General features: G+C 49.0%; 1 protein-coding gene across 2 annotated transcripts in view; it reads left to right on the top strand.

Annotated features, from left to right (window-relative positions):
- pkn1a (protein kinase N1a) overlaps positions 1–14794 on the top strand; it is a 56574-nt gene that overhangs the window by 13868 nt on the left and 27912 nt on the right. The window contains exon 1 of one of the 2 annotated variants that reach the window (XM_064324094.1): positions 12213–12522. The exons of the other annotated variant lie outside the window; for it this stretch is intronic. Within the exon in view, the coding sequence (XP_064180164.1) occupies positions 12445–12522 (78 nt within the window). The 5' untranslated portion in view covers positions 12213–12444. Of the gene's footprint in view, positions 1–12212; positions 12523–14794 lie in introns of those variants that run through there. 2 annotated transcript variants of the gene reach the window in all.

Below are 14794 nucleotides of genomic sequence, written 5' to 3' on the forward strand. Positions count from 1 at the left end.
AGCTGGAGAAGTCAGCCAGGGTGGATGGGAGAGGTGAATGACACCGGGTGTCACAGTGCTTGGGGTTGTGAGGGTGTGTGTACCAGTGACCGCACCTGCCGCACACGCTCCAGAGCAGAAGTTCAGGGGACCCTCGGTGCGGCTGAGCGTGAGAGAAGAGGGCGGGTGGGGGCTGGGAACCCCGGGGTCCAGCTTACGGTGCGGAGGAGAGCGAAAACAGGCCCCTGCTCTCTCCCTCTCCGGGCCGCTGGGTTTCGGGTGATGTCACCGAAGAGGAATCTCTGGAATTCTTCCAGGAGTTTCTGGACGCGGCCCGGGGATCCAGGAGCAGAGCTCGAGTTTGATTGGCCGGACGGCCTTTAGAAGCCACTGGATGGGCCGGGTGTCCTTGTGCCATTGGACCCCGCACAGAGAGCTGTTAGCTCCGCCTCCATGAGCTGTGGGCTGAGATTGTCATTGTAATTAGGGGGGGAATGGGGGGGGAGGGGGGTGGTAATTGAGTGCACAACTAAAATGACTCCTGACTTCTCCAGAGAGACAACCTCAGGTCTTGTTTTATTCATAAATCTGTCGCTTTGTCTGTTACTCGCCCATCTCTCTCTCTCACCTCTCTTCCGAGCGGCTCAGTTCCACTTTGACTCTCTCGGGTATTTGTTTTGGTCGTCGTTTGTAAACAGAGGTCTGGGGCAGAGCGCAGGCAGGCTCCGTGATGATTGGAATTCAGAGTCCGTCCTCCAAGCTCCTACAGGCCAAGTTCCGGCCATCTTAGGGTTACTGAATAGAGCCCTTTGGAGGGGTTGGTGTGTGATTGGAATCAGCACAGGCCAACATTTCTCTCCCCTTTCTCTTTTTTCTGTTGCCATTTTGTCACTCAGAACCAGGGGTTGGCAGAACTAGAACCGTGGACCAAAAAAGCTTCCACTGTTCCTGTTTGTGTGTTTCCATCCCATTTACTTTCACAGATCTGTGCCCGCCCACCACCATGAGGCTCAGCCAATCAGGGAAAAGTGAGAGGTATTTCTTTTTATAACAGGATGCCGGACAACCTAGCAGCACAGAAAACAGAAATTTGAATAGTTCTTTGAGGAATTTGTGCTGTTGTGAGCGGAGAGCTGCTCTTTTTGCCAGTGGAGTTCACTGTATGCCTCTCCATGTCCTGAGATTAGTCAGCTACAGTATGCGCCCCTACCCTGACGGAACTGCAAAAAAGCCTTTTTGCTAGCAAGTTCATTATGGCTGTTGCTTGCTGTAGACCACTGTCGAGCTCTCAACACCACTGTTTAAGGCGGCCCCACTTAAGATAAGAGCTTTGGCAGTTGCGGCTAAATTCAGCTCTGGAAAAGTAGCTAGATTGTTTTTCTCTAAAGCTATTGTTTTGTTGTGTTTGTGCAACTTACTTGCGCTTACTGACTAAATACTGTACGTGAACACTACACTATATCTGCGTAGACATCTCTAGGAAACAGTAGCAAACATTTGAGAAAATTAATCATTTTACGAATCTAGCTGGATGTAAACACTTATTGCAACCAGCAAAGCAGAGCAAGATTGTGACTAATTAATTCAATTAGATGTTTCTCCAACACTGCCTATTATTCTGTGTGATTTCCCATAGCTGGTTGTCAACCATGTAGCACCTGCTTTGCTGAAGGAAAGTCACTGAAGTTCTGAACCATTTTGTTCTAGTTCAGACCTGTAGCGGACCTGGGTTTGGACCACAACAGCTGCTGACCACTTGGACCAGGAATTATGGGTCAGGAGCAATAGTCAAGAATTTTAATCACACAGTTTAAGAAGCTCCTATGTGCAGAAATAAAAAATAAAAAAATAAATAAATAAAAAAATTGAACTCTGACGTCACATTAGATCCCGCTCAAGAAGAAGCAGAAGTTTTCAGTAATGACGGCATTACCGAACTGAAGCAGATTCACATTAAACAAACGAAAACCTCTCGCATTATCTCGCATTAAGCTAATCAATAATGTCTTGATTTGCGGTAGGCAGCATTACATTTTGAGTTATGTAGAGCCCTCGAGCAGAAAACCTACAAGAACAAAAACACACTCTGAAGCATTTTCTAACATACCAGTGTTACCATATTCCTTGTCCTTCGTGACATTTGCTGCACTGTTCCTTGCTGTATGTACTAACTCAAACCATAAAATCTGGCATATTCAAAGAGTCAAATAAATATTTGAAAACCCGTTTGTCATCTTTTAAAATTTGAGGGCCTCTTTTCCGATTCAGAAACGTACACTATCCACTTTTTCTGCATAAACGATTAGGTCTTATACAACGTGTTTTCGAAACAATCTGTTGAACTACATGCTTCCTCTTAAAAACAGATTGCATGTGCCCATTGCCAGAGGCTATATTAAGTTACATTACAAATCCAATGAGAGCTGGAGAGAGGGTCTTCATAATTCTATTTTAACGTCGGGAATTCTAAACTGTTTGCGAAGAGGGAACGTGAATTGCCCACCTGGGACTGCTGTCCAAAAATAATTACGTGCTTTAAGAAAGACTTTCCTTAAAATACCTCTGTAGCTGTGTTTTGGATTTGAACATTCCTACATCGCACATACGTTCACCCTGAGGTCTGAAATTATGAGGCTTTGCGTTTAAACAGTTGTTGCAAGAAAACAAAAAAAGATGACGTCCAACGACGAGGTTCTAGAATTGGTCAACCGCCACTGAACGTCCACTCCTAATGTGTGTTTTCTCAGAGTTCCAGTTTTGTTGCAAGTATGTCATTTTAAGCAAAACTGCATTTCAGACATGTCTCAGCATTGCCTTGAAGAGGAAATTGGATTGGATTTGCCAGTTGGAATCGATATTGCCTTTCAACAATGGCGAATTTGCAGAAAATTGATCGAGAGCTCATCGTTTTAAACAGCGCCGCATTTCCCTCCTCGTCTGTGCGTTGCAGCTCGGTTGGATTTAGAAAATTGGAACGAAGGTGACTTTTTTTTCACCTCGTCTCAACATAACGCGTTTTGAAAGGCTCTTCAGCTGATTGAAGCCAGGCAAAATTTCAGTACCGTATTGAAAATTAATGACACATTAAATCACTTTTACCTTAATTAAAATGTGTGGCCGCGGTGTACCGCGACATTGTGTGACCTGTGCGCTCCCTTCTTTGCGCGCTGGTTTGCCAGGTGCTGGGTCCACCTCATCCATCACAGGTGTACAAGACGTTGGCCCTTTGATAATTGAGAAAATGGGAAAAGCTTATATTCATGTCATTTTAAAAAATTGTGACCGTGTAAAAAAAATCTCTGTGTGTTCACTGTCTGAATGGCGTTGGCTAGTGACATCACAGAATGATAACTAGTACGAGCTACAGTGTGCATAGTTCAAGAATGCGTCTACTTTGTGTACACACAAACAACATCTTACTTGTACTTTCCATAAATACTACATAGAAAATGTTTGGCCAGTATGCACAGTTAAAATTTAAAAGAAGAAGAATCTAGCCCTTGGAAGGAGTAGTTGCAGAATGCTGTTGTAGTCGTGCATCGCCGTTGAGTGTTGGCTCTGGCCAAATCCTGAGCTGCTTAATGATTCATGATACGGTATAATAGTGATTCCGCGGGGATGCGATTTCAGCATTCTGATTTTCTTTACGTTGCTGAAATGTTTCCTGCGAGTGGGCCAAGACTGTTGCAAAAACACTCACGGGCTCTAACGAGCTATTGGAATTAATTTAAATTCTTTTACTTTTGTGCAAGCAAAGAGGTAAATGCAGTTTGCAGACTTTCTTATTCATATGGCGAGAATTTACAGAACTTATGAGCAAGAACAATTCCAGGTATATCGTTCCACGAATGCGATCTGAATTCCACGGGATCGAAAGGAGATCGGCAGAGTTCTGCCACAGTTACACGGGACTGTAAACTCCCAGTGTCCTGCAGTGTCAGAGTCTGTAGTCATGTAGCAGTATACCCTCTGGGGGAAAAAAATGGTGGAGTGGCCATGCAGGGGTGAGCTGTACCCTCTTTGTGCTGAATACAGCATTTGGGGTGGGGGGGCGTGTGATTGTGTCAGGGTGCGGTGATCTGGTCACTGATGAGGGCGATATAGCTCAGGAGGTAAGACCGATTGTCTGGCAGTCGGAGGGTTGCCGGTTCAAACCCCGCCCTGGGCATGTCGAAGTGTCCTTGAGCAAGACACCTAACCCCTAACCTCTAACTGCTCTGGCGAATGAGAGGCATAAATTGTAAAGCGCTTTGGATAAAAGCGCTATATAAATGCAGTCCATTTACCATTTGATTATTTTGGGTCACTGTCTGTGCCTCAGTCTCTCGCTCCTCTCCTCTGCTAATTGGCTGGTATCAGAAACAGAGAGGTTGTAGACCCTGTAGGTAATTGGATGGGAGAGGTAAGTACTGTCCAGCAGGAGGTGCTCTTCCCTATGAAGTGGTTTGTGCAAGTCTGCTTTGAAACATCTATCCTGTGGTAACTCTGAAAACACACAATGTAAATCAATCCTCATTACATAGAGTGGGAGACCGACCAGACCAATTCAACGAACATTAAAAACACGGAATCTTTCGGTCTTTCTCGTGTAACGTTAAGGCAGTCACTGTGTAAGTCATGTGACCGCAGTGGAAAAAGGTAAAAAAAAAAGAAAGAAAATTAGCACAGTTTACACCTCCATTCCAGTACATTTTCAATGCCAAAATATCAATATAACATTGAGGACTGTGCGCTTCTAGTACATGTTTTCACACTTGCAGTATTACTAATTACACAGAGTAAGTCTGTATTCATGCTTTTTGTGCCAAGGGTGTCTTTGGTTGCCGTGGATGTTTTTGTTGCCGTCCCGGCTGTGATCGATGTCGCGTGTCAGCAGTCTTCGCCGTGTGTGTGTGTGTGTGCTGCTGGGAGCTGAAGCAGATGTACTGCCATGTAGGGAATTTACCCCAAAGTGACCCTGAATCAGGCAGAGGGAGTTTTTCTATTTATAGCGCCAGCCGCACTGGCCCGCCATTAAATCTTCATTAAAGGGATTTGGTTTTAGACGCGCTGCCGCTACGTAGCATCTGAGGGATATCAGGTGTGAATGCCAGCTTGGTTCCCGGCACGGTTGAGCGGAAAGGCTTGTATTCAGCGTTCTAAATGTGTGCAGGTGGCCCTGTGGGCATGTAGCTATTACTATCTTTGTGAGAACCAAATGTCCCCACAAGGATAGAAAGATGAGGAAAATTACACAAGGTGGGGACCTTTTTCTGGTCCCCACAAGTTCAAGAGGCTGTTTTAGGGTTAGGACTTAGGGTTAGGGTTACAATTAGGTTAAGGTTAGGGTTAAGCTTAGGCATGTAGTGGTAGGGGTTAGGGTTAGGGTAAGAGTTAGAGTTAGAGGTTATGGAATGAATGTAAGTCAATGGGAAGTCCTCACAAGTATAGCAATACAAAGATTGTGTGTGTGTGTGTGTGTGTGTGTGTGAATTAACGGGTGTTGTTATATTGGTGATGATTTGTAAAGTAACATTTATTAATGTGCGGTCACATGATACAGCGAGTAAGCCTACGTCGTGAGTGTCAATGCGTTTCATGGCTTCCTTATAAACTCGAGTTATTTTATACTGTAAAGTCTGATGTGAGTATTACTTTGCTTTCATGTGGCATTGTGTGCCATATTTTGTGAGTGTGTATTTATACAAATCGGTGTTTGTGTGTTGTAACTGCTTATCTGCAATTCTGGCTCTTCATAAAAAAATAAAAGTTTTGGCAATGTGAGATGAAACGCTCTTCTGTTTCATAGCTGGATATGCTCGTAGCTTTATCTTCATTTGTAAGCAGCCTGGCTGATGTTCGGCATGCTGTAATGCAGACAGTGCTGTAGGCTAGCCCTAGGCCTGGCTAATTGCTTCTAAACCGTGGCTGATCCTGGGAGTAGAGATCTTGCAGTATGTACCAGCACAATATAAAAACAGATTTTTATGTTTATACTTTATTTTCCCTAAAATTAGTATCTTCACATGTATAGCCTTTGGAGGCATAACACTAGTGTACAAGCTGCTTTGGGGTTATATGTAGTGTGTGTGTTTTTTTGTTTTTTGTTTTTTGTTGTTGCTTTAAGCCACAAACCCACGATTGGTTCGATACCATCCATTTTAAACCGGCAGGTTGTCAGAACCTTCTGTAAGTATTAAAACTGTTCATCACACGCAAAAAAATGCCTGGGCCAATGGAGAACATACTAAAAAATGCTGAAATAATATCCAAAAAACTCCAGGAAGTGAGCTGTCCCTTTAAGGGAGCTGTAATCTTTCTGATCTTCTCTTTTATGTTGAACAGTTGTGGAGTGTTTTGGGAGGGCCTCAAGCACACGCATGTGAGAGAAAGAGAGAGCGAGAGAGACAGAGACAGAGAAAGAGAGAGAGAGAGAGGGAGAGAGACAGAGAAAGAGAAAGGGAAAGAGAGATAGAGAAAGAGAGAGAGGGAGAAACAGGGAGAAAGAAAGAGAGAGGGAGAGAGACAGAGAAAGAAAAAGAGAAAGTGAGAGAGAGAGAGAGAAAGAGAGAGAGGGAGAAACAGGGAGAAAGAAAGAGAAAGAGAGGGAGAGAGAGAGAGAGAGAATGACCTCATTGGTCTGATACTCCCAGATGGTGCTCGCTAGGAGTGCTGGTCGTTGCACAAATGGCGACAGCTTTGGCCAGCATGCATGGAGACCCACCGCCTCAGAGCCCGGGGGGGGGGGGGGGTTGAGGGGTAAGGGATTGAGGGGTAAGGCATTGGTAGAGCCGAGGATGTGAACAGTCTTACGAAATCCACGGTTTCCAGTTGTCTGGCTGTCTGCGTGTTTGTAAAGTGGGACCCTTTCCGTGAAACGCGAGGAGCCGTTTCCCCCACGTGTAGATTCTCTTCCTCTTCTCGTGGGTAACTGCAGCTCTGCTCTGGAGAGCGAGGACATATGGAGTCTTCTCTCGGCATGCGGGGCTGCGAGCACGCGTGTGTGTGTGTGTGCCTGTGTGTGTGTGTGTGTGCGTGTGTGTGTGTGTGCCTGTGTGTGTGTGTGCGTGTGTGTGTATGTGTATGTGTGTGTGTGTGCGTGTGTGCGCGTGTGTGCGTGTATGCGTGTGCGTGCGCATGTGTGTGTGTGTGTGTGTATGCGTGTGTGTGTGTGTGCATGTGTGTGTGCGTGTGTGTGTGTGTGTGTGTGTGTGTGCCCGTGTGTGTGTGTATGCGTGTGTGTGTGTGTGTGTGTGTGTGTGTGTGTGTGCGCATGTGTGTGTGTGCGCGTGTGTGTGTGTGTGTGTCTGTGTGTGTTTGCAGACTGTGTGTGCATGCTTTCGCCTGCGTGGGTGTGTTGCTTCCGTGTCAGTTAGCCCGTGTGTTTTGTGAGGCCACTCTTGGCACCATCCGGTTGTATGCGGTCTAAGGTGCCATGCAGTCATCGCAGTCATCGCAGTCTGTCAGGGTGGGTGCGAAAGATCGAGCCTTTTTGCACGCGCAGAGCGCTGCGATGGCTGACAGTTCTGATCCACAGCACTGTGACTGACAGGTGACTGATCCACAGCCCTGTGACTGACAGGTGACTGATCCACAGCACTGTGGCTGACAGGTGACTGATCCACAGCACTGTGACTGACAGGTGACTGATCCACAGCACTGTGACTGACAGGTGACTGATCCACAGCCCTGTGACTGACAGGTGACTGATCCACAGCACTGTGACTGACAGGTGACTGATCCACAGCACTGTGGCTGACAGGTGACTGATCCACAGCACTGTGGCTGACAGGTGACTGATCCACAGTTCTGTGACTGACAGGTGACTGATCCACAGCACTGTGACTGACAGGTGACTGATCCACAGCTCTGTGACTGACAGGTGACTGATCCACAGCACTGTGACTGACAGGTGACTGATCCACAGCACTGTGACTGACAGGTGACTGATCCACAGCCCTGTGACTGACAGCTGACTGATCCACAGCGCTGTGACTGACAGGTGACTGATCCACAGCACTCTGAGTGACAGGTGACTGATCCACAGCTCTGTGACTGACAGCTGACTGATCCACAGCGCTGTGACTGACAGGTGACTGATCCACAGCACTCTGAGTGACAGGTGACTGATCCACAGCTCTGTGACTGACAGCTGACTGATCTCCAACGCTGTGAGGAGATCTGATTTGCTGCAGGACTACATGATTATTTTGGGTCGCTGTCTGTGCCTTGGTCTCTCTCTCCTCTCCTCTGCACTGTGCTCTCTGTGACACACTGCGGCCGATGATGCACTTCCTGTTGCGTCGCTCGATGCACTTCCTGCCGCTTGGCTCGGCTCCTGTGGTGCTGGGCTTGCCCGCTCTGTCCTCTCTCTCGGAGCCGTTGGTGGGGGGGGGGGGGTGTACGGGGAGCGGGGGCGGGGCGTTTGTGGCGGACAGGTGTAACCGTGCCCCACAGTCAGCGTTTGCAGTGCGAGGGTGAACTGGGCTAAGCTGCTGAATGAGTCAGGGACTAGCCTGGTTTTATGAGCCCAGTATTCAGATGTGTGCAAATGATATGAGGGAGGAAGTGATAAAGATGGAAATTGTCGAAGAAATCAAAAGTAATGTTAATTAATAACTGGTTTATCATTACATTAGATTTAATTATTTACAAGGGAAATGAATGAATGATTATTATTAAGCTGAAATATGTGCATTATATATATTTGAATTGCACTGTTTAGTTATACATACTGTACGTATTGTCTGTGTTATCTGTAACTTAACTTAGAAGTGCCTCAGTATGCTGTGACCATGAGACATCCCTGCCCCTCCCCCCCCCGATACCATTTGTTTACTTCTCCAAGCACACACCCTCTGACGTTTGCATTTACAATATACCGGACCGGTATATTCTCAGGAAACTGTGGAGTTTCTCATGAAATACAACTCTTATGATAACATTTATGATATCTCTTATGATAACTTTTATAACAACTGTTTGACTGCACTTGCTGTACGTCGCTCTGGATAAGAGCGTCTGCTAAATGCCTGTAATGTAATGTAATGTAATGACAATTTATGGTAATTTTTTTATGGTAGCCCTTGATTATTAACTTTAGTGATTGATGCTTTTGTGACAATTCTGTCTAACGAGAATCAGAATCAGAATTTTTGATGAAGCTCATTTTAATCTTACCAGAGTTTCCGCGTCTAAATCTCAGAGTCTGAGTCTCCCTCCTGGCTCCTGGATTGGATGCGCCAGAAGCTCGCTGCACATTTGCGCTGTGTAATTTTAATCTGCTGACCTCACTCTGGGTTGTGCTGCCCGTGGCCTGTGCAGTGCCAGCCTGTGTCAGAGTGTTCCTCAGGGACCTCCTGTGTCACACAGGCGTGAGGTAGAGCATGTGCTGAAGCTCCAGACCTCTGTCCCCATCCCGCACCCCAATTCTTATCTCCTTAACTTCAGTCAGTCTGAGTATGAGCAAGACAGGGAGCAGTCTCTCTTATCAGCTGTGTGTGTGTGTGTGTGTCTGTGTCTGTGTGCGTGTCTGTGTCCCTGTGTGTGCGTCTGTGTTTGTGTGTGTGTGTGTATATGTGTGTGTTTCTGTGTTTGTGTGCGTGTGTGTGTTTCTGTGTTTGTGTTTGTCTCTGTTTGCATGTGTGTGTGTGTGTTTCAGCTCTCTCAGCACAGCAGGTGAAATCTGCTCTGTATTCAGGGCTGCTCTGTACTCAGGGGCTGGTTGGGCTGCTCTGTACTCAGGGGCTGGTTGGGCTGCTCTGTGCTCAGGGGCTGGTTGGGCTGCTCTGTACCCAGGGGCTGGTTGGGCTGCTCTGTGCTCAGGGGCTGGTTGGGCTGCTCTGTACTCAGGGGCTGGTTGGGCTGCTCTGTACTCAGGGGCTGGTTGGGCTGCTCTGTACTCAGGGGCTGGTTGGGCTGCTCTGTACTCAGGGGCAGGTTGGGCTGCTCTGTGCTCAGGGGCTGGTTGGGCTGCTCTGTACTCAGGGGCAGGTTGGGCTGCTCTGTGCTCAGGGGCAGGTTGGGCTGCTCTGTACTCAGGGGCTGGTTGGGCTGCTCTGTACTCAGGGGCTGGTTGGGCTGCTCTGTACTCAGGGGCTGGTTGGGCTGCTCTGTACTCAGGGCTGCTCTGTACTCAGGGGCTGGTTGGGCTGCTCTGTACTCAGGGGCTGGTTGGGCTGCTCTGTACTCAGGGGCTGGTTGGGCTGCTCTGTACTCAGGGCTGCTCTGCACTCAGGGGCAGGTTGGGCTGCTCTGTACTCAGGGCTGCTCTGTACTCAGGGGCTGGTTGGGCTGCTCTGTACTCAGGGGCAGGTTGGGCTGCTCTGTACTCAGGGCTGCTCTGCACTCAGGGGCAGGTTGGGCTGCTCTGTACTCAGGGCTGCTCTGTACTCAGGGGCTGGTTGGGCTGCTCTGTACTCAGGGGCTGGTTGGGCTGCTCTGTACTCAGGGGCGGGTTGGGCTGCTCTGTACCCAGGGGCTGGTTGGGCTGCTCTGTACTCAGGGCTGCTCTGTACTCAGGGGTGGGTTGGGCTGCTCTGTACTCAGGGGCTGGTTGGGCTGCTCTGTACTCAGGGGCTGGTTGGGCTGCTCTGCACTCAGAGCTGCTCTGTACTCAGGGGTGGGTTGGGCTGCTCTGTACTCAGGGGCTGGTTGGGCTGCTCTGCACTCAGGGCTGCTCTGTAATCAGGGGTGGGTTGGGCTGCTCTGTACTCAGGGGCTGGTTGGGCTGCTCTGCACTCAGGGCTGCTCTGTAATCAGGGGTGGGTTGGGCTGCTCTGTACTCAGGGGCTGGTTGGGCTGCTCTGTACTCAGGGGTGGGTTGGGCTGCTCTGTACTCAGGGCTGCTCTGTACTCAGGGGTGGGTTGGGCTGCTCTGTACTCAGGGCTGCTCTGTACCCAGGGGCTGGTTGGGCTGCTCTGTACTCAGGGCTGCTCTGTACTCAGGGGTGGGTTGGGCTGCTCTGTACTCAGGGGCTGGTTGGGCTGCTCTGTACTCAGGGGCGGGTTGGGCTGCTCTGTACTCAGGGGCTGGTTGGGCTGCTCTGTACTCAGGGGTGGGTTGGGCTGCTCTGTACTCAGGGGTGGGTTGGGCTGCTCTGCACTCAGGGGCAGGTTGGGCTGCTCTGTACTCAGGGCTGCTCTGTACTCAGGGCAGGTTGGGCTGCTCTGTACTCAGGGCTGCTCTGTACTCAGGGGCTGGTTGGGCTGCCCTGTACTCAGGGGCTGGTTGGGCTGCTCTGTACTCAGGGGCTGGTTGGGCTGCTCTGTACTCAGGGCTGCTCTGTACTCAGGGCAGGTTGGGCTGCTCTGTACTCAGGGCTGCTCTGTACTCAGGGCAGGTTGGGCTGCTCTGTACTCAGGGCTGCTCTGTACTCAGGGGCTGGTTGGGCTGCTCTGTACTCAGGGCTGCTCTGTACTCAGGGCAGGTTGGGCTGCTCTGTACTCAGGGCTGCTCTGTACTCAGGGGCTGGTTGGGCTGCTCTGTACTCAGGGCAGGTTGGGCTGCTCTGTACTCAGGGGCTGGTTGGGCTGCTCTGTACTCAGGGGCTGGTTGGGCTGCTCTGTACTCAGGGGCTGGTTGGGCTGCTCTGTACTCAGGGGCGGGTTGGGCTGCGTTCCGCACGCGCTTATCTTCGCTGAGCACGCGGTGCTCCTCAGATTTACGCAGGGCTGCTAAGCGAGGCCGAGCAGAGCGGTGTTGGGGTTACTGCACATAAAGGTCTGCAGCAGGAAGGAAGCTGAGTGACTCTGCTTTACTCTCTTACAAAACCAAACCGTTTGTGTGAGTGTGTGTGTGTGTGCCTGTGTGTGTGTGTGTGTGCCTGTGTGTGTGTGCGTGTGCATATGCATTTGTGTGAGTGTGTGCCTGTGTGTGTGTGTGTGTGTGTGCCTGTGTGAGTGTGTGTGTGTGCCTGTGTGTGTGTACCTGTGTGTGTGTGTGTGTGTACCTGTGTGTATGTGTGTGTGTGCCTGTGTGTGTGTGTGTGTGTGTGCTTGTGTGTGTGTGTGTGTGTGCCTGTGTGTGTGTGTGTGTGTGTGTGTGTGTGTGTGTGTGTGTGCCTGTGTGTGCGTGTGTGTGTGTGTGCATGTGCATATGCATTTGTGTGAGTGTGTGTGTGCCGCTGCGTATGTGTTTGTGTGTGTGCGCGCTCGTGTGTGTGAGTGTGATCTTCTGTTCTCTGTCTCTCTCTCTCTCTCTCTCTCTCTGTCTCTCAGTTAAAGCAGTAGAGGAAGACGTGGGGTGGGGCCACAGCCTGGGCTCAGTCTCTCTCTCTCGCCTGCGCTCTCTGGTTTCCTGTGCATTTCAGGACTTCTCCCTTTCTTCTCCGGCCCTCTTTCTGTGGCCTTCTCGGGCTCCCGGCGGGACAAGCGGTCTGGATTTGTGGAGGCAGAGATAAGGAGTGTTTTGTTGTTTTTCGGGTGGGGTGGGGGAGGACCGGTTTGGCAGCGGGACAGCGCGGCGGCGAGGGGGAGGGTGGAGTCATGACCAGCGAGGGATGGACATCGGAGTGCGCCGCGGAGGACCACAGAGTCCCTGACACGGGGGAAGTGGAGTCAGCGGTAGGACCTGCGGGGTCAGGGCACGGCTACCACACAGCCTGGAGGGGGGGCGGGGAGTGGTGGAGGGAGGGGGGGAGGGGGGACTTTTCACTTCCTCCAGAGCCTCCATCTTATGTTTTCACGTCTATTTTCTGGCCTTCTGTTTATTTTCAGAGCTGTTCAAAGTCGTATTGTGTTTTCGTCGTGTGCAAAGCGACGAGCCCTTTCTCCTTCCTGTCGCTCGTCTCTTCCGCGTCCTCGCACGCCGCTCTCGATCGTTGCCGTTCCGTGTGTTCGTCACCTGACTTTCTCTCTCCTTCGCTCTTTTTTTCGTTGCGGCGCAGTTTTTTTTTTAAAAACTCGCCCTCCTCGTTCTGCCCTCCCGTCTCTCTCTCTCCGCGCGGCCTTTGGGGCCTTCGCACCGATCCGCGGTCTCGCGGATTTTTGCGGCTGCTGTGGGTGACGCTGTGAGTTGCCGGTGCTTTCCGTTCCCTGTTGCCTCGCTGTCACTGTGAAAGGCCCTTGCTTCAGTAACCTCTCGTCGTCATTGTCACGTCCTGCACCTGTGAGGAAAGTCCCGGGAATTCTGGGATTTTTCTGACATCATTAAATCCCGAAAGAGAAGTGTAGCGACGAAGACCGCGCACAAAAGCCTGAAAGTTTGTCGCCCTGGCGACGTAAAGACGAGCACATGAGCGACGAACGCGTGAACCAGAATACTGCTTTCGCTGTAGACCGGCCCTCTGTGATCCTGATGGAACATTGGCTCTCCTCTGCTCGCTCTCTGTTAGATCGCAGAGCGTGTTTGTGATTCGTGTGAGCGTCTGTGTGTGAGTGCATGTGTGTGTTTCTTTGTGTATATGTGTGCAAGAGTGTGTGCAAGGGTTGGGCGGTATCCAGATTTTCAGTCTGTCATACCATCATTTAAAAATTTTCAATACTTAGGTTAACTGTTTTGATAGTTGGCATATTAAGGCATTTGTAGTTCTGTTGGCAGATTAACACATTTGTAGGCCTAGTTCTACCAGGGCCTCATAACTGTGTATGCTAAACTGTACGTACATAAAAATGGAACTATGTCGGCTAAACATTTCAAAAGAAGGTTTGCTCTTACACAGTGCAGTGAGTTTTTAGAAAATTGTTAGCCACTGATATACCAGTTTATTTCTGCATTGACAGTGTGATGCCTCATATTCATACTTAGATTCATACTTAGATTACCTCTCTGCACAAGACCTGGCACCCACTGCACCCTGGGTTCATACTGTTAATGGGATACACAGGTTTGTTTCTTCTTAGCTGTGTCCTTTCTTTTTACATACGTTTTTACATTACAGGCATTTGGCAGATGTTCATATCCAGAGAAACTAACACACATTTTTTTTAGCTCTTTCAAACATTTGACATTTATTTACATTTTTATAGCTGGATATATACTGAAGCAATTCAAGTTAAGTGCTTTGTTCAAGTGTACAAAGGTATTATCCCACCTGGGAATCAATCCTTCATGCTACACTGTCACCAATTGACCTGACCGAAATGTACCTATGTAGCTAGCGAACTATACAAACTTTTTGGCTAACAATTTAGCATATTTGACAAATTGCATATTGCAGCTGCACTGTAGCACTGTCTCCATAGAAACTCCCTCCATCGCAAGCAGGGGGGTCCCAACGGCCCAGTGCAATAGCTGACATGGATATAGATGCTTACACTATGAGATTCCTTAATCTAATTGTTATGAAATGTTACATTTTTATAAGTTTATAATTATGTATATAATCCGGGACGCTGTGTATCCTTGTGGGTCACAGGTCAGAAGTCAAAAGGCAGGAACATCCCACACAATGCAGCCCATCTGGTCATATAGGTGTCAGTGGAACAAAATTGAACTCACAAACTGGCTTCTGTCTGTGTGTCTGTGTGTGTGTTGTGTGTGCAGGTATATGTGTATGATTGTGCTTGTGTATGTGTGTGTGGTGTGTGTGTGTGTACTTGTATGTGTGTGTATATGTGCGTGTGTGTCTGTGTGTGTGTGTTGTGTGTGTGTGTACGTGTATGTGTGTATGTGTCTGTATGGTTTTGCGTGTGTGTGTCTGTGTGTATGTGTCTGTGTGGTCTGTATGTGTGTTGTGTTGTATGTTGTGTGTGTGTACGTGTATGTGTCTGTGTGTCTGTGTGTGTGTGTGTACGTGTATGTGTGTGTGTGCGTGTGTGTGTGTGTGTGTGTGTGTGTGCAGATGGACTGCATAGCCCGAGCATGAGGCAGAGTGACTAGCAGTGAGACTGTTTA

Source organism: Anguilla rostrata, chromosome 2 (genome assembly GCF_018555375.3).
Source record: "Anguilla rostrata isolate EN2019 chromosome 2, ASM1855537v3, whole genome shotgun sequence".
Taxonomy (NCBI): domain Eukaryota; kingdom Metazoa; phylum Chordata; class Actinopteri; order Anguilliformes; family Anguillidae; genus Anguilla; species Anguilla rostrata.